General features: G+C 36.8%; 1 protein-coding gene across 1 annotated transcript in view; it reads right to left on the bottom strand.

Annotated features, from left to right (window-relative positions):
- The window catches only part of EML6 (EMAP like 6), a 148,482-nt gene that overhangs the window by 87,742 nt on the left and 40,054 nt on the right, over positions 1–20,686 (bottom strand). Inside the window, exons 2-4 of the mRNA XM_085311587.1 lie at positions 12,375–12,534; positions 4,372–4,470; positions 2,356–2,424 (exon numbers count right to left, since the gene is read on the bottom strand). Of these exons, the coding sequence (XP_085167713.1) occupies positions 2,356–2,424; positions 4,372–4,470; positions 12,375–12,534 (328 nt within the window). The remainder of the gene's footprint in view (positions 1–2,355; positions 2,425–4,371; positions 4,471–12,374; positions 12,535–20,686) is intronic.

Below are 20,686 nucleotides of genomic sequence, written 5' to 3' on the forward strand. Positions count from 1 at the left end.
GAGCTGAGTAGACATTTCTATCTTTTTCCAATCACTGGAAGAGATATGTCCCTCAGAGCTAYATTCACTGAGAAACCACCTTTTGGACGGAGAGCTGCATACACTTGTACGTGGAGAAGAACAAAAAATTCAAATCCCACCTGTCCTGGAAGCTAGGGTGCCTAACTCTGGACAGCACAGATTCAGACCCGTCTCCATGTGGTCTCCTGCACTCATATTGAAAACATGATGGTTGTGGTTCTCTGCTTTACCCAATAGCACCTTTTCCATCTAAGACCTAACTTCCATGCCTTCCACAGACTGAACTTGCTCTGAGTACCAAGCAATAGGATGCTCTGGGCAACTTTCTTCACTTCTACTCAGACACAGTAACACTCTGCAAAGAAGAATATAAGATTGACTGGGCAAGAGAAAAAGAGCAAGATGGAGCATGACTCTCCTGTGCAGTAATCAGAATTCTTATTTGGGAGCTAACAGATCTAGGCTCCAAATTGTACACCAGAATAAATAAACAAACAGATCAGGAAGCAAAGACTAAAAAACAATCTCCTTGTCTTAGAAGAGTGTCATTAGTGTTGGGCTAGAAAAATCACACTGCTTCTTTAGGAACCAGTGAATTCTAAGTGAAATAAGTGAAATATATTTTACAGACACAATTTGACCAAGAAGAGAAYAGTTAGTATGCACTGAGCTTCCCCTTAAGGATCAGATCTTCCAGAGAATGCAAAGTAATGAGAGTCACAATCAGATGTGTGAGAGAAATCCTGAAATATCCAGCCCTTCCAGGAGAAGGATGTTCTGGACACATGCAGAAACAGAACTTTAAGTCCATGTGGCACAGTACGGTCCTGAATGGACTTGCCAACTCAAGTTTTTACTAGTTGATGTATCTGTGCTCTGTGGTCCCTTTCACAATATTGAGTTATTTTCAGAGGCTGGACAAGAATATTGAAGTACCTGATACAAGTATTTAATATTTCTCTCATTCCTACTTTATGAGCCTACATCTTGTGGTCGCTATAAGCCCAGTTTGAGCTCTTTTTCTCGTGTACTTACTCCTGTAATATTCCTATAAAGTTGAATTTCCAGAAAATCCTTGGGTCAAGGATTTTTATTTCAGACCCTTCTCTATTTATAACTCAATTAAATTTTCCCAATGCTTCTTAAGATAGGTCAATTTTATGAAACAGGAGAGGGAATATTTACCCCAGGGCTTTCTCACTGTGAATAAAGCATACATTAGCTGTAAAAGGGCAAGAGAGAAGGCAGCAGAAGTGGGGRAATGGAGGAGCCTGAGCTCCACCTGAGATTCCTTAGCTCTCAGGCTTTCCCACAGATTCTAATATCTGCTCAGCCAAACGAGCCAACAGAAGCACTCAAACGCTAAAGGAATAACTGTAGGTATGCTTTTATCTATATGTATAGATATGCCAGTATGCCTGGCATTATGCACACTCAGGGTAATTATGGCCATTCAAAACATAACATAGGTGCCAAACAAAGACAGGTTTTGGAAAACAGCATGTGGAATACAGCATATGGTATTACTTCTGCCAAAATACCCATAGTTTGAAAGCAGTGATGCTTTTAAGGGCACAAGCTTCTCAGTAAGCAGAACTAGAGATATTAACTCATTTCCTAAACTTCTAGTTAAAGCTCTTCCCACTCCAGTCATGTGAAATAACTGCCATCTGTTGAGAATATTTTTGATTGAAGCAGGAAGAAAATAGAAACCTGCAAGGAATATTGGCAAACAGAAGGCTTTCTCTCTAAGYGTTTAACAGGCATGAGAATGTTTTATCCTAAATTTGTAGTATGTATCTAAGTCTATAYTTAAGTCACCTCTAGAAAAGCACTTACAGGGAGCAAATAGTGGGGTCCTGAAGTTTTCACCTGTTCATCTCAATTCTGGAGGTACTGCATATCTTCTCTATGGTATTTTATCAACATTGGTAGCACTACAGGCAAAGGGAAGCTGATACAATTCATACTTTTAACTTTTACAGTTTCTGCTATAACTATTCAATGTCTCTTTGTGCGGCTTGAAAACAGAAATCACTAAAGGCTTTCAGAGACAATTTTGGTGCAATGGAGAGAGTAGAACCCCAAAATTAGGCGTACATCATGATGAGAGTTGAACCAAATGACCTTTCAATTTTGCTTGTTAAGTTGTTCTGCACCTCAGTCACCACTGAATGTCTAAATTGGCTGCAAACAACAAGTTYTGATAAAATGTTCACAGATTAAACAAATAAAAATATAAACCTTATATTTAAARCCTCCTCATAAAAGAGGACTAATTACTTCCAAGATATTTATTTTCTTTATAACAAAAAAGCAGTAAAAGCTATTTACCTTTATGTGTTTTACTCCACAGCTAACGACTCTGTTTGGCTGATACTGATCCCAGGATATATCAAATATCTGTTAAGAGATATGGTAAGTTGATATCTTGAATCATACAGTAATGGCATCTAGACTCAGTTTGCTTTTACCCATTTTTAGGTATCATTTATGCTGCATGGTAAATTACTAAAAGTGAGAGCACAGTATTTAGGTAAACTTGGAACTTTCTTTGTGAACAAAGATCATGAATTAAGGCAAATACACAGGCTTCCTCATAGGGTTCTGCCAGCACATCTCATTCCTAACTTCAGACTGCCAAAATATTTTTGAACAAATAATATTTACTGTCTCAAATAAAATGGGAGTTACAGTGTAAGCTGTTCCTCAGGTTTAGAAATGAAACACTTCTACATTAATCTTTATTCTTCATGTTAGGTAAAAGCTACAAGTTTGTACCAGATCTGATTGAGTATCAGATCCTATATACCTTACCAGAACAAACTTACAGTGAATCCTCTGACTATGAGATTATGCCAAATGAAAAATATTGTATAAATTTTGAGAAAAAAAAGTTTGTACTGAGGGACAGATTTTCAAAAACACRTCATTTTTAGATTTTTCACCTCCGATATTTAGGCCTTTATGATGTCTCAGCTGAGAACCAAAGAGGTTACCACAATCATTAGTTACTTTTGATATGTACAATGCCAAATAAATAAAAACAATGGGAATATTTTCCACTTTTAGCTCTTTTAGAATTWCAATCAACTTAAGGGAACATAAACTGACCCACCATTCATTTGATATGTTAGAGAGCACTGCTTTCCTACAAAATACTCATCTTTGTTATAAAAATCATGATTTATAGTAGTGTATGTACTATTTTTATTTAAATTTTATTAGAACATACATGATGGTCAGCCTTTGGAAATGCCTTATGATACCTGTCCACTTAATCACCAGAATGTGTGACCTGATCAGATAAGTATTTTTTCCCYACTTGTGTTTTTGGTTGTGAAAGTCTAATGAGATTAAAATTTGAGTAATTCTCCTCTGCTTGGAGTTTTCTGCTGGTTCAGAATCTGCTTTTGCACCTACTGAGTTCAGTAGCAAAACCTCCACAGAAGTTATTGAAAATTGAATCAGTTCTGAAAGAAGACATTTGAGTAAAGGCTAAGATTCTGTTATGTTGTGAACTTCGTAAGTAAAAATGATATACCAGATTTACCCACATGACACGTAAGATGCAGATAGACTGTATTTTCACACATAGCATAAGGAAAGGTTTACTCTGCTGCTCTACTTATATATAAATCCTCCAACATATGTAGTGAAATATTACAATATTTTAATAACATTATAATATATTATATGATAATATTCATAGGAAAAGAGTTGTCAGATGGTGTTCACAATATATTATAATGTATGCATGTTTATGCTTATATATGGTGGGGAGTTTGTGGTTTACACTAAAATTGTTTAAACATTTCCTAATCCTGAGTAATATTCTAAACCCGGACCTGCCCAGTCCTCATGTTTACTTTGTTTATTAGGATCCTTAACTTGAAGATAATTGATACAAAGTAATATTTTTTCCTAATTATATTTCTCCTACAAGTAACTGTCTTAAGAAAAAATTAAAGGGAGGTAATTAATCTTTCCTTGAGGATAAAATGTCCTTATAACATATTCAAAAAGAACATTATCTTTGTCCAGTGAGCTAGTATTTCACATCTCATATAAAGAGCTATAAATCATCCTACTCAGTGTGTAATTACAACATATTTCCTCCCTAGGCTTGCTAGACAGCCAGCTCAAGAATTCACCACGTGTCTCATTTACTAACACAGTGCTTTCTGCTATGTCTGGCATTATCAAAAACAAAATAGCTTGTTCAATATTTTAAAAGCTAGGTAGAATTATCAAATTATTTTTGCTTTAACTTAATATAAACAAAAATTATTTTGAAAAAAAACTTTTATAACTCCCAGACAAAATCAGATAAACCCTTTATAAGATTACCCTGTCTGAATGGCCTGTAGCTGTTGCCAGTATTTTTCCTTTCTTCCAGTCCCAAATACACACTGTATTTTTGGCATCCAGTCCCACCGAAGCTAAACGCTAAGAAAAAACAACAATCCAGTTAACAGAAAATCAACTCAAAAATCAGTTTACTGCAGTTCAGTTTATTACATATGACTTGTGTTTAAACTACATTGCTAAAGGCACCATCAAGATATTCATGTTAATCATTTGTTCATTAGAGTAAGCACCAAAATGTTTAATTTTTTCTAAAGACTCAGATTATTAATTTCAGGTTACCAATGTCTCAAACTCAGTTTTTACAATGAAAAGAACTGAGATGCTTTCTTTCAGATGTGCAGCACTCTAGCACTTTCAACTATTAACCTGATAATAGGAGTGAATGTGAAATAAAAGCACTCACCTTTTCCAAATAGTTTTGTATACCACACTTGTTTTGTTCTCATTTTGTTTTAGAAGTAGAATTGGATATACTTTTAATAATTTTTACATAACTTAGCCTATCAAATCATCAATTAAAATAATAACTGTAATTCTTTAAAATCTCAGTAACATAGGAAAGAAAAGCAACAACATAAAATGGAAGGTAAAAATCAGTCTATGCTGAATTTATTAGACAGTAAATATGCTAAGTGGGCTCTGATTGCACCAGTTTCAATGATGACTACTTGAATAAGTAGGAAAGGGGGAAAAATGGTGGACTGTATACATCCACAACACATCCAGAAGGTTGTGGATGTTGTGGATGTTTCCCTCCCCAATGATTGTGCCCATTATGTCCAACACTTCATGATTTCCAACAGGGTTTTGTATTAGGTGAGAAATCTTTGACTATCAAGACCAGAGAYTGTAGAACTGGGTGCCGTTGTTTGTACCAATGTGAAGACTAAATTAGCTCCAAACATACTCTAACGGTACATAATGGATATGATGCATGAGTCCCAATAACATGAATATGCTTGAGTAACTTTTTACCATGAAAAGATGATAGGAAATGATCCGGTAGCTCAATGATAAAGCTTCTTAAAAACAGTCATATCTGTTGTGTTACCATAACTAATAAAGAGTCCAGCTGAAGCTTCTAAGCATCTTGCTCTGCCACAGAAAAGCCTGCACTTCAAGAACTTGCAAAAAATGAAATCTTTCTTTTGGTTTCAGAGATGAAGATTAGCAGACAAAACATCAGGTTCAAATGGACATATATTTCAGATATAAGGCTGACCAGGCCTCTTCCTTGAAGACGTGCTTAAAGAAGCTAAGACTTGCAAACTGAATTCTTGTGCTGCAAGCTTCCCTCAATTAGACGTCCACTATTTTTGTCATATAAGCTTTTCAGTAGGCAAACTGTTAAAAGTTTGGAGACTTTTGTGTAATTACAAAAGAATTGATCTAGGAAAGAAAGTAAGTCTAAATCTCAAAGATTCCTCTTAAAATGCGATATTGGAAAAAGTACTAATTGCTGTAAGGTTATCAAGTGCTAGAAAACTACAAGAGGAAATCACTCTTCAAAAAGAAGAAAAAGGCTCCAGTTTTCACTCTGCAGCAAAATAAATCAAAGTACTYGATGCCTTTTTGTGCCATCTATAAGCATAATAATACAATTCAAAAAAATACAATTTCCTTAAGAGAACTGCTATCAAAAGTTTCTGCTTTAAATGCAGTAGGTACACATGTACCCTCCACTGTCTTCTCAGTAGCTGCAGTTCCTTTACTTAAAAGCAATGAAATATATCCTTTTTAACTTTAGTTTCTCGAGTAAAACAATATGCGTTACACCCAATACAGCAGCCGRACTCTGCCTAGTGAATAGGCATAACCCAAACAATATCCTGAAGAAGGTGTACTAAACAATATYGTATTCTTGAAGAAAATAATATAAATATTTAAAGACTTATACTGTAAGTTTCTCCGAAAACAGATAATTTCTTATATAGTCTTTCTCTGAAATAAAAATACCTGGGGCCTAGTTAAACCAAACTGTGAGAAGCTAATGCAGAAACTTGCAAGACACCAAGTATTCAAGACTTTATGATGATATATTACATCAAAATCTCTTTGGATATTCTCCATATAGGAGAGTCTTTGAAAGGACAGATAAAGATAGGTTCAAAATTTTGAGTTCCGTCATTATTTCAACTGTATATACTTCAGATATGTAGTGAATATGCACATTTAACCTAGGACAACATACTTTGTTATTAGACCTATGATAATGATGGGAAAATAAAACTAGATACGGAAGAAAAAATGCTTATGCCAGTTGCCAAAATCAAAGTATTTCATTTCATTTAGAAAGGACTATAATTGTAGCAAAAATATCTTTATTTGCTCTTGAGCAATCAATCTATGCCTATCCATGGTTTTGTGTGTACTGATGAAAATGTAAGATACTTTTCATGGAACTTTCACTGATTCTAACTTTTTTTTCACCTTTCTTTTCACCACGAAAACTATGGCAATACTTACAGTATCTTTTGAATTTATCCTTTTAACAAGGCCTGCACTGTAACTCCCAGTCAGGAAATTATTACTAGTGGAGCAGATGGACAGTGAAAGTACTAGAGGAAATTAAGAAATATTTTACATTTTGTTTTAACTTAGGCCTACTGAGGTAGTTGTCCTGCTGGCAAGAAACAAAAGTGATAAATGTTGAACTCCCTTTGTGCTCCCTTCAAATGCTTGAACATCTAATACAGCTTTTATTATTTTATTAAAATGCTCCTCTTACTAAATTTGACAGAATACTATTCACAGAACTACCAGAAGAAAATACCTGCCAAGTAGTTAAAGCACTTAATTAAGCAATTACTGTTAAATCTACACTGATTCAGACAGTGTAGAATCTAGCTGTGTAGAATCTACACCACTTTGGACAGGCTAAAGTAGCCTACTGCTACTTAATGGAAAATTTACAAATGTATGTATGTATTATTGCAGTGCTCTCCTTCATTTCTTTCTTTTTTTWAAAAAAAGCACAAAAGAACCTTCTGAAACAACTCATAAAATAAGCTGAACTGTACAGTATTGGTGAAATACTTTTGTATGAAAGTCATCAGCTTTGTAGGTAATGCTGTGAAGGATAGATTTTAGTACTTTTATGGAGAAGCTACTATTAATTCCTTGTTCAACAAAAGACATATTTAAAATATATGCAAACTGACAAGTCTTCCTTAAACACTTGAACAATATTCATCTTCTGCCTTGCCAAATGTCATCTCCTGATCATAAAGGAAAATCTCACAAACTAAAATATATATTTTTAAGCATCAACAGTGCTGACAAGTGCCAGATATTCAGCTCCATCAATATTTTTAAAATACAGTATTAATTACAGCTAAYGTTAACAGGAATTTTATTTAAAATATATTTGTCTGTGAATTTCAAAGCATTATTACATAAAATAAAAGTTGCATGTAAGCTATCCCCAGATTTAAGTTGCATGTTGATCTTCTCTGTATACTATAAATGAAAACAAATATCTATCGATTACTTTTCATTTTTACTCTTCAGTTTACACTCCATTACCAGTTTGTAGTAAATTATGCCAGGAAAGTAATGCAAAAACATCTTAGTTGTCTCYATGTAGTGCTAGCTAAGGTCCAGCAGGGCATAAAAATTCAGTACAAATTCACTTGGATATCTGAAATAARTACTTCAGAGTTTGTGGTACAAAAAGAACAAATTAACTTGGCTAAAATATAAATGCAGTTCTGCTATTTTGGGACCTACTCTAACTCCACACAATGGATCCGTGCAGCTCTCAATACAGCAGCACTCCTTGGAACCAGAAGCTGTACATAGTAGGAGGAAGCGAAGCTGACTTTATGGCACTTCAGCTCAGGTCAAGAAGTAGTAGAACTACCTGGGCTTTTCCTCAGTGCCTATTAATTTAGAAAGTAGATAGCTGGCAGAGGTAAGATAGACAATGAATTTCCTAGTGTATCTATACGATACATCTCTGTTGAATTTATTTGTGTTTTGGAACTCAAATAAATAGCTTTCTTGGATATTGATAGACATTCAACATAAAAAAAAATGGAAGATAAGCATTTGAATGAAAGATGCGAGCAACACATGTGACATTTGTTTAGTCCTACCACAAGAGGTCAGTTCCCTAGGCTGACTATGCTGACTAAATAAAGTGGAACTATTARAGGCTTTGAATTCCACATACTCAAAGTCCACATCCCTGCTAGGATCTTTTCTATCATGCCCTTCAATTTTGGCTCAGCTCAGCAGCTTCTCCTGCAAAGCCAGCAAGAGCAGCAGAAAGTCAATGTACATTATCAATATTTATGTTTTCCAGCATTGGCCTTTCTCCAGATATAATTGTTCTGTGCAACTTTTCATTTCCAGAGTAAACTGCAACTTCTCTAACATGTCCATAAACAGAATGTCACTGTTCTGCAAGGTTAACACAGCAGTAAGTTCAGTTTTTAACTTTAGCTATGTAGTTACCAGGATTTTCAGGAGGACCTGCATCTTTACCTCATATAGCTGGGCTCTTCAGTGACTCTTTATTCTCATTTGGTGCTTAAGTAAGTTACAAAAGTCTATCCATAGGTCTTTTAAAATTAAAATTGAGAGAAAAATTTAAGAGCAGGTATTTCTGAATGAATTACATCTTAAAATATAGCATTAGAAATTCTGGTCTGTTGATTTGAGGTTATTCTCATTTGATTTTCCACTCTACGCTTCCTAAGAACATCTTTTTCTTTAATTACAAGTGGCATATGAGATTTCAAATGAATTGTTTTTTTCTTAAGAAATGTAGGGGGAGATGGTYGAAAACTAGGCTTTAAATAGAAAGCTGTTTCCCATTTTTAATGAGGAAACATAATCAATAATGCTGCTTAGTAGTTCAGGTTATCCAATGTTTGTTAAACATGTTAAAGGGAATTTCTCATGGTAGTGTCCTTCCTTTCAGACTAATATTTGAACTGAATACACAAAAGCTAATGCATGATCAAAAGTACTTTTGTTTCATGTGAGAATATATTTTATAAATTGTACATCTAATTCTGAACTCAGAAAGTGTTAATACAACCACCATTTGGTCAATGGAAATGTAGCTAGCCATATGAAGTACTTCTCAACAGAAGCACAGATAACTGTCACAGAATTGGTAAGGCTGGTTGGAAGGGACCTCTGGAGATCATCTAGTCCAACCTCCCTGCTCAAGCAGGGTCACCTAGAGCATGTTAGACAGGGTTGCATCCAGGTGGGCCTTGAAGATCTCCAGAGAAGGAGACTCTACAGCCTCTCTGGGCAACCTCCTCCAGTGATCTGTCACTCTCACAGGGAAGAAATTCTTCCTCATATTCAGGCGGAACGGCCTGTGCTTCAGTTTTTGCCCATTGCCTCTTGTCCTGTCACATGGGACACCTGACAAGAGTTTGTCCCCGTCCCCTTGACACCCTCCATTCAGGTACTTGTACACATTGATCAGATTCCCCCTCAGTCTTCTCTTCTCCAGGCTAAACAGGCCCAGCTCTCGCAGCYKTTCCTCKTAGGRCAGRTGCTCCAGCCCTCTGATCATCTTTGTAGCCCTACGCCGGACTCCCTCCAGTAGCTCCATGTCTCTCTTGTACTGGGGAGCCCAGAACYGGACACAGTACTCAAGATGAGGCCTCCCCAGGGCTGAGTAGAGGGGCAGGATCACCTCCCTCSACCTGCTGGCAACAGTCTTTCTAATGCACCATTGGCGTTCCTGGCTGCAAGGGCACATTGCTGGCTCATGGTCAACTTGTCATCCACCAGCACTCCCAGGTCCTTCTCTGCAGAGCTGCTCTCCAGAGGGCCAGCCCCCAGCCTGTACTGGTGCATAGGGTTATTTTTCCCTAGATGTAGGACCCTGCACTTGCCCTTGTTGAACTTTGTGAAGTTCAGGTCTCTCTGAATGGCAGCACAGCCCTCAGGTGTGTCAGCTACTCCTCCCAGCTTGGTATCATCAGCAAACTTGCTGAGGAGGCACTCTGTCCCCTCATCCAGGTCACTGATGAATAAGTTGGACAGGATGGGACCAGTACTGAGCCCTGGGAGGTGCCACTAGCCACAGGCCTCCAACTAGACTCCGCACTACTGATGACGACCCTCTGAGCTCAGCCATTCAGCCAGCTCTCAATCTACCTCACAGTCCACTCGTCTAACCCACACCTTCTGAGCTTCTCTAGGAGGATGTTATGGGAGACAGTGTCAAAAGCCTTGCTGAAGTCAAGATACACAACATCCACTGCTCTTCCCTCATCTACCAGGCAGTCATTCCATCAGAGAAGGTTATAAGGTTGGTTAAGCAGGATTTCCCCTTGGTGAATATGAATATGGCTGACTACTCCTGATCACCTTCTTTTCCTCCACATGCTTGGAGATGACATCCAGAATGAGCTGTTCCATCMCCTTTCCAGGGATGGAGGTGAGGCTGACCGGCCTATAGTTGCCTGGGTCCTCCTTCTTGCAGTTTTTGAAGGCTGGAGTGACATTGGCTTTCTTCCAGCCCTCACACACCTCTCCTGTTCTCCATGACCTTTCAAAGATGACGGAGAGTGGCCTGGCAACAACACCCGCCAGCTCCCTCAGTACCCATGGGTGCATCCCATCCAGGCCCATGGATTTGTGGGTGTCAAGTTTGCCTCAATGATCTCKAACTTGATCCTTCTCGACCAAGGGCAAGTCTTCCTTTTGCCAGACCTTCTACCTTGTCTCCAGGCTCCGGGGTTCTTGATGGCTGCCCTTAAAAGTGAAGACTGAAAGGCGGCATTCAGTAACTCTGCCTTCTCTGTATCTTTCATCACCAGGGCCCCTAACCCATTCAGTAGTGGGCCCACATTTTCCCCAGTCCTCCTCTTGCTGCKGATGTATTTGAAGAAGCCCTTCTTGACGTCCTTAACGTCCCTTGCCAGACTCAATTCCAACTGGGCSTTAGCTTTCCTCACCGCATCTCTACATGCTCTGACAGTATTCCTATAATCCTCACAAGTAGCCTGTCCCTTCTTCCACATTCTCTGTACTTTCTTCTTCTGTTGTTTTGCCAGGAGCTCTTTGCTCATCCATTCAGGTCTCCTGCCCCCTGTCCAGTGTGTGATTTTAMACAAATCATCTAAATGCAATTCTGGCTTATAGGGATTTAATTCCAAGGTACACAAAGACATACAAGAATCAAAAAGAGAACTATTATGTGAAGGGCCTGTGTAAGAGTCAACTAATCTTATGAGTGTTCCTAACAATATTTTAGCAATCAACTATAAAGTATGACCACAGTTTATATCAGAATACACATTCAGACATCATTAATGACAACACTGCACAATTAATTTTCATAGAACCATGAATGTGAAATATTTCTTTTTTATGTGAATCCTAAATATATTTTCCTCCTACTTCATTCACATTCAAATGTTTTCACTCTACTAGTTCTCTAGAAAAAAATCAGTTTGGTTACATATGAATAGTCCACCATTTATTCTTATTTTAATTCCGTCTCAAAATATCATATAATCATATTGTACAAAGCCACACAGACTGTTTACTAATCCCCTTATTCAACTAAATAGACTGTGCACCCTAGCCAATGAGATTCTCTTAGCAGTGAGATTACTGGAGTTCTTCTGCCAAGGAAGCAACAGGATTGTGAGGACTCTGCCAGGAACTGATCTCTCTGAACAGCAGGCAATAAGTAGATGGTGAAGCTATTACGTTTGAGCCATGAAGGGCCGCTTCTACAATGGATATTTGTCCAATACCCAGTGATTCTACCTGATTAGAATGCTAGGCTGTGATTATGATGGATAGAAAAAATATTTTGTTTGAAAGAGATACATTTGCAGTATTTAAAATCTATCCTTGCATTAAAAATTTAACTGCAATAGGAGTTTCAATACTACAGCCATATAGCTATCTAAACATATAGAATACTTTAACATGTAAATCTCCTAGAGTCAGGAATTAAATTAAATTCAAAACACAGAAAAAGAAGATATACCAACCTGGCCATCAGAATCAAAAGCTAAGCAGGCAACTCCATGTGTATGCGCATCTTTAAGAACAGAAACAGTCTGTACACGGTAGGAATCCCAGATGCAAATGTAAGGGTCCTTCCCAACCTGTCCTGTAGCTACTAAAGTTTTATCCGGGTGAACTGCAAGGCTGAAATAGAACACAGTGTAAATTGCAATTCACTTGCTGAATCAGTAAAATAGTATAAGATGTAAAAATGAAATCGAATATTAATTKAATTATATTTCAGTTTTTAAAACTTCAGCTCCTTTAGATTTATTAGACTGAGCACATCAACTTTATTCCAAATTCAGTCTATCACATTATATGCCTCCAGTGTAAAACAATATGTTCAACTGAGATATAAATGATTAGTGCAAAATACAATTTATCACATAATAAAATTTAACTAGAAAATGTAAAGAAAACATAACCAGAGAATTTTTAGGCATTTTTGTATGATTGATAAGCTAAAAGATCACAYGGACTTTTACCATAATCTTTCACAGATTTTTAACATCAGAGGCTAACTTTCAACAACTTATTCCTCTTTTACACATCAACCATCAATATTATGAATCCATATTCTAAAAATACGGACCAGTGCCTGAGTAAAGTATACTTTACTCAGTATATTGAGTAAAATATACTCAATTAATAAAAACTACATGAAAGAAACTTTCACTATCATACATTTTAAGATGGTGACCTTAGCAGAGAAAAGAACCAAACTCCCCCTCCTATATTTGAAAAATAGTGATAGATGTATTTATAGATCTACTTCTAGTTACTCCTCCTTCCAAAGGAGAAGTAAAATTTACCTAACTGTACCAATTAAAGATTGTACTTTGCACAAAAACTGTCACATTAAGCTATTTCTACTACTTAAATCCAAGAAAAATAGCAAAGTTTCAAAACCTGTTTTGCTGGTTTTCAGTGGTTAACTCCATTAGCATCCAGAACACTTGCTTTCACCATCTCTTTATTATATATTGATTAAACATACACCACTCAACATTCTAATTCTCTGTACTATTTGTACAGCGAATACACATAGTACCCACATTTGATCAATCCACATAATAGAGATAATGGGGCCTCTCATTCGTTATCTAGCTTAATCTTTACTACCTTAAACTATTTAAGTCTAACTCCTAAATATTTTTATGGTGTGTGCCAGGAGTATTTCCTATCTACAGTAAAAGTTAAATTCAATCTTAAAGCTTTATGTTTTGAGCTTTATTTCTTTTTTTCTTCCAAAATATATTTCTGTTCACAACCCTTCTGATATGGAAGCCTCCACCAGGCACAGTATCTCTCCTTCTCATGCCTGCGTATCTTTGAACACTTAATCTTTGCTTCCACTCTGTAATGTTGGGGGGATTTCTCTTTGCTTAGTCCTGAGCTATTGTCAAAGTATCCTTCACCAGTTGAGGCATTCTTTTTGACAGAATCCAGAGGATCTCACTTGAAAATCTAGCCTGGGGGTGTTAATAATAAAAAACCCTCTCTAAGGTAATATGAATAGAAAGACAGCTTTACAGTGTTATGCAGGAGACAAATTAGAACAATGCCTCAATATGTGAGCTACAGATGGAATAAGGCAAAATATCCTATTAATAAATTGACATTCAACAGATGGCTAACAGTAGTTGCATGTTTCTTCTATCCCAGGAGCAGATAATACTAATTATTATGAAGAATTCATCAAATTCATCAATAAACTTAATGAAGTCTTAAAAATATAAGAATTCAATTTTTTTCATATTAAAGAACAATTCAGGCAAAAAGAACAACTATAACACAATGCTCAATAATACCATTCTATCTTAACTATTAGAAAAAAATTACCTTGGGTAAATGACTAGTTTATCAATTTCAACGAAATAAACAGTAACCAATTTTAAAATATTTTGTAATTTTACAATTTTTCTATTGATTTATTGAACTTTTAATTGCCTTTATTTTCCATATTTATTTAGTCTATTTTCTTCAAAGACCTGTACTTCTTAAATGTCTGTAAGAATAAGCTCTAAGCATGGAGATAGAGAACTAAAACTGTGCTCCTGCACATGCTCGTGTCTTTTCCTCCCTTCATAAGCTTAGATTCAACTTTTTACTGTGGGTCAGATAGTTCACCTCGATTCTAAACCTTTAAGGGGAATAAAGGGTGACTCCACCGTACTTAATTTATACCTATAATTATAATTACCTATAATTATACCTGTAATTATAATTATCTATAATTACATTAGAATATCTTTCTTTAATGGTAAGAATGGCAGAAATCTGATGGGAAAGATTAGCTGAGTTAATCTATATCACTGGAGAATGGGAATTGCAGCTTAATTACATTTACCACTGTTTTGTACAGTTTGGTTTCATATGCTAGAACCTCCTATCCAACATTTCCTACTATCATTCCTGATTAAGAACAAGAACACATTTTTTACAACATAAATGTGTCTATACCAAACACATCTCTTGTTTGTTTTACCCTTTCTTGAAACATGAACATATATGATGGGGCATCTAAAATTAGGAACTAATATCATTTTTGGGCATCTAAACAAGTAGTCTGATTTTTCAGAACTTCTAAGCACATTCAGCTCCCTTTAACAGCCTTTAAAATGGAGTCTAACCGCCTACGTTCAGTCTGGCTGTTAGATAAGCAAGTATTTATTTTTGGCAGGCAGAACAGAATAAGGAAATGGAGTCTAATTTCAAGAACTAATGCTAGCGACTGTTTGAGTATCTGTATATATGGTCTCCATGTCTGTTGTCAATCAAAATACAAAAATCATATTTGCAACTATATAACATCTTTCCAGCATGGGTGACATACCCATACCCAATATGCCTATGTCTTCAGAGTATCTGGTTTCCTGATGGTTTAAGTTCTGCGCCCTTCTCCAGCTTCTAAAAATGAGTATACCCTTAACTGCTTCTATTTCTAAATCTTAAGTGCATTTCTTCAACCTTTCTAAGCACATATCCTCTCCCATATCCAAATCTTTTGCAATGCTACCATATCACTAAATGCATCACCAAAAAGTACTGAAATACTACAATACTCAGTGTAATCACACAGAATCACAGAATGGTTGAGGCTGGAAGAGACCTCTGGAGAACATCTAGTTCAATCCTCCCTCCCTGCTCAAGCAGGGGCACCTAGAGCATGTTAGACAGGGTTGCATCCAGGTGGGTTTTGAATATCTCCAGAGAAGGAGATTCCACAACCTCTCTGGGCAACCTGTTCCAGTACTAACATGAAAATGTGATTAGATATGAAATACAAAAATGTGATTAGAATAAATTATATATTCAAATGTCAGCAATGTATGATACAGAAGAAACATTATTACGCAATTTTCTGTTCTTTTCAATAAGAACAGCTAGAAATACAAAAATCTTTATTACTGAACCAGACAATTTTCTGCAAATCACAGGCAACTGGTCTGTGGATATCTGCTTGAGTAAGTCAGAGTTGTTCAACTAAAGTGTATGGCCTGACCACTGGAGACTTACCAGCTTTCAGTAAATCATGATTTTCTTCACTCCCACACCTCATACCACACAACGTTACCTGCCTAACATGGTCCTCCCTCGCTCTGCTCWCCCAGAAGAGTTTGCACACTCCTATCACTGGATGTACATTTGCAGACTTACTCTTAGAACTAAGTGCACATAACAGTTCCAGCATTTAACAGAAAAAGTATGAAAAACGAGACATTTCTCTTAAAATTGACGTAGATAATTTCTATGTTTTTCCCACAAGCACACTATACAAACTGTACTAGGAAAGGTTTTGCTATGAGGGACCAATGAGGACACAGAATTGCTCCACAAGAGAAGATGAGTGAAGGATGACCATGGTATAGGCACTGCCCTCATTGACCACAGTACAGTCCCACAGGATCTGAGCAGGATGGGAAGAGAAAATTCCTCAAGAAATTTTTTTTCATACTTCCCACATTTGTGGGAAAAGGAAGTGGACAATGTCTTGCTAAAAAGATGGAGTATAAAACAGAAAGCCTAAAAGTAGCAGCTATTACTGCTGGTACTGCTTGCTGGTAGTGGCAGTYGCTTCCCCATACATCTTAACCTTCTGTCAGTGCAAACAGTAACAGGAGGAGATGCACATGTAAGGTATAGGGCATGGATCGACTGTTCCTTTCCTTCCAGGAAGGCAAAAAATGCACAGAGATTTCTGGTACTGTGCTCTTCTGAGCAGCTGAGTATTTTTGTGGATGAAGCTGTGAATTCCAAAACCACTCAGACATGTTTCCCAAAAATGTCATTAATAAAAATGTTTGACAAGCACTTTTTCTAAACAAACAATCCATTTAAGATGAAATACTAAACTTCAGATAATATTTTAACATCACATTTTACTAATAAAAGGAAGTATGGAAAAAGACATTTCAGAGAACATTTCCTTTTCCTTCCCTGATCAACAATTATTAATCAAGCATCCAAGGTTGGAATCTTGTTCATTTAGGATAATTAAGCATGTCAGTCATGTGTTCCAGTACAGTCTGATGAAACTCTTTATAAAAGTCATTAGTGAAACCATCTGGTCTGGGGGCCTTGCCAGATGGTAAACTCTTACTACCTCCGCAATTTCTKTTGCAGTAATACCTCACTCCAAGATTCTCTTTTCTTTTATAATCATATTAGAATTTCAAGGGACTGAAAGTATTTATTTCTTGTCTACACTGTTTTTTTTTTTTTGGGGGGGGTTATAACAATGGTTATACATTTATATATGTATAAGCAACAATCTCAAGTTTAAAACTGAGATGAAACTAAATTAAATAGCTTAGATTTGGAATGCAAGGTACTTCAACAACATCTTTTAATCGAGTATTAAATTGTGCAATTTGTGTATTTACATTATTGCCAAATTGCAGATAAAGCTATTTTTTTCCTCATAAGGTATACACTCAAGGAACCAGAGAATTACAGACAATGAATAAAAGAATAGAAAAGGCAAGACCTCTGGAAGAGAAAGTCAGGGAGGATGTTCATAAGGGTGATGCTCACAGGGCTGATTTAGGTTTTTCAGTGAGTGATACAGAAATCTCTCTCTTACTTTTTCTCTCTTCCTTCACACCAAAACCCCACAGACTTCTCCAGGCCCTACACTGTAAGACCCTGCAATATATTTGAATGCATTGAAATAATCCCTCTGATTTAGTAAGCACTAGTCTGGAAGATTTTATCTACTTTGGGGCCTTGTGCTTTGAGAATAAATGAGATGAGAGTACAGAAGAGAACTCAGAATTATTTTAGCCTAGAAAAAGCAACTTGCAAAGCAAGTTTTGACAAACTGGAGTTTATTAGCTTACAGAAGTCTAAGAGGAGGTATAAAATAGTCTTCAGAAATGCAAAGACTATTGCCAAAAGACAGGAATAACCATGWTGCTGGAGCACACAATACGGAACTACAGTTCTGAAGTTACTGAAATAGGTCACCTGTTTGAGATTGTGGGGTCTTTGTTAGAAGATTTTAACAACAGGTTATAAAAAAAAAAGCTGCTAAGAATAATAGGTATAAATGAACTTTCATCGAAGAAGAATGGCCAAATTTTTGAAGTAATTTCCTGCTATATAAGTATATAGTATATACATGGTTTAATCAAGCATTGAGTATAGTTTTATTTGTTTGTTTGTTTTCCCCACCTGTGACAGGCATCAAAACTGACGATCAGTGTTTGAGACTGCTGGATTTAACATTCACTTTTCCCCAGAAACTTGGTTCCTGACTACATGTTTCAGCTTGATGCATGAAATACTCTTTTTCTAATGTTAAATTCACTTGCATTCATTCTTTTGAATGGCCAATTCTATCCTCCTCATTACTTTTTCTTTTTCTATTTCCAGTCAAGATCTAAGAATCTTGAAAAGTGGAGGAAGAAGGATTCTACTCTGAAACCTCCCACTTGTCATTTCACTTTTCTGTTATATTTACTGGATCACAACCCATCACCCATTACCACCTTCTGCTTAGAACAGTAGGAGATTAGCAAGAATTTTTCCTTTTCTTATGCATGGCTTATTTCTCTGGAGAATCTCAATGGCATCTCCGTAATGTTGATGCGTCAGAAAGGAGCTGTTCCAGAAGTTGTATCAGTGGATTGCAGAGATATCTGAGAAGTTATAAAGGAAATATTCTGTTTTGCATGTGGTTCTTAGCTTAACTCTCTGAAAATGTATCCAATAAAAGACATTTTCAATACATAAAAATATTCCTTTAAATTATTTTTTTTTACTGGAAAGGTACCTTTTAGTATTTAAAATATCTTCTTCCTAATATTTCCTATCTTCATAAAATATGTCCACGATTTCTACATCATAGTAAGAAATTCATAACATCCTTGTTGACAAACTGGTAAGATATGGTCTGGACAGAGGACTGCAAGATAGATGGAAAACTGACTAACATGCTGAGCTCAGAGGGTGGTAGTTAATGGCTTAAAATCAAATTGTCAGATAGTAATGAATGGAGTTGCTCAGGGACTGATGCTGAGTCCAACACTATTACATATCTTTACAAATAACCTGGGTGATGGGATTAAATGCATCTTCACCAGGTTTGTAGATGACATCAAACTGGGAGTAAAGGTAGATTCACTGGAAGGAAGTGCCACCATGCAGCAAGACCTCCACAGGCTGGAAGACTGAGTCAACAAGAATCGCATGAGGTTTAAAAAGATAAATGTAAAATCCTCCGCCTGCCACAGAATAACTGCAAGCAGCAGCACAGACTGGAAGCTGACTAGCTGGGGAGCAGCTCTGCTGAAAAGGCCCTGGGGTCCTGATGGTCAGTGAGCTGAAAATGAGTCAGTAAGGTACCTTGGCAGCAATGGAGGCTCCATCAGCAAGAGTAGAACCTGTGGATCAAGGGATATCTCAATCCACTTGGCACTTTTGGGGCCACACATGAATTACTCTGTTCAGCTTTGGTCCTCCCCGGTTCAAATGACACACTGAAAAATGGGAGACGGTCACTGAGATGATTAGAGGGTGGGAGAACTTGGCATATGAAGGAATTGGGTTTCTTCAGCCTTGAGAAGAGAAAGCTCAGGGTGGATCTCACAACAGTCTTCCAGAAATTGAAGCAAAGTTATGGTGACAGTACTCTTTTCACAAGAAACAATATTCTGGTGGGAGGATGAGTCAACAGGCACAAGTTGCTTTACAGGAAATTGTGTCTGGATGTAAGAAAGACATTATTCACTCTGAGAAGAATTAAACAGTGGGATAGGTTGCCCAGAGAAGTGGCGGAATTCCTCTCATTGGAAATATTCAAGGCTTGGCTTGACAGATCCCTGGATAATCTAATCTAAGGTCTGCTTTCAACAGAAAGTTGGACCAGATGATCTCCAAAGGCCTCTTCAAACCTTGAGTTTTCTATTATTCTAAAGGCTGAAACACATCAAGAAAGTCTAAAGTAATTGAACTAAAAAATGCATTTTGGCTCACAGCAATTCACTTGCATTAGCTAATTATTCCTTGATGCCACAAAAAGAAAGCAACTGCTATTATCTTTAATCATAGACAGGGAATTGATGGCTCAGTGAGATGTTAAAGTGGATGTATTAGACAAAAGACAGAACTCTGAAACTCYCTGTCCTGAGTGTTTTGATTTATTATTATATCATATTATTACTTCATCAGGTAACTGAAACACTTTTTCRTTGCAGCAACCAAAAGCTGAACAGTTGCTTTTATAACTGTATGTATCATCTTTCAAGGTGTATTTTCTATACATGTCACAATAAATTGAATATTTCTGTAACCTGCTATCCAATCATTTCAGGTTTCAAGCTGAATCACTGACTACTTCATCAAAATTATTTGAACCCTCCAGAGCACCYGAAACCACAGAAATTTCTGTGAAGCACTATGTTTCTGGAGAGGAAAAAGACCTTAACACAGAAACAGAATAAAAAACAACCTTAATGTTGTCGTAGGTTCTCTGCCCAGCCTAYTTCCTCCACCCTTGCTTCTGACAAAGGGAACAGACTGCATCTGCTATGGGAGAATCATTTCCAGTCTGTGGACGTCACTTCAGAGAACCGAAGTTTTTCTCTGTGTACATCTTCTAAGAAAACTCTACATTACTGCTCAGATCTTAGTATCCTACTCCTTCCTCTCTCCTCTCTTAAGTCAGAGATGTCCTTGCCTATCGGTTCCACAYGTCTATGAAAAAGCAAATCTAGCACTGTCTGTCTTGTTCCAACAGAGGAGTAGATGGAGTGTGAATTCACAATCACRGTTTTCTTTACAGGCTAGG

Source organism: Rhea americana, unplaced genomic scaffold, assembly GCF_003343005.1.
Source record: "Rhea americana isolate MKP2758 unplaced genomic scaffold, rheAme1 scaffold_344, whole genome shotgun sequence".
In the NCBI taxonomy this organism is placed as follows: domain Eukaryota; kingdom Metazoa; phylum Chordata; class Aves; order Rheiformes; family Rheidae; genus Rhea; species Rhea americana.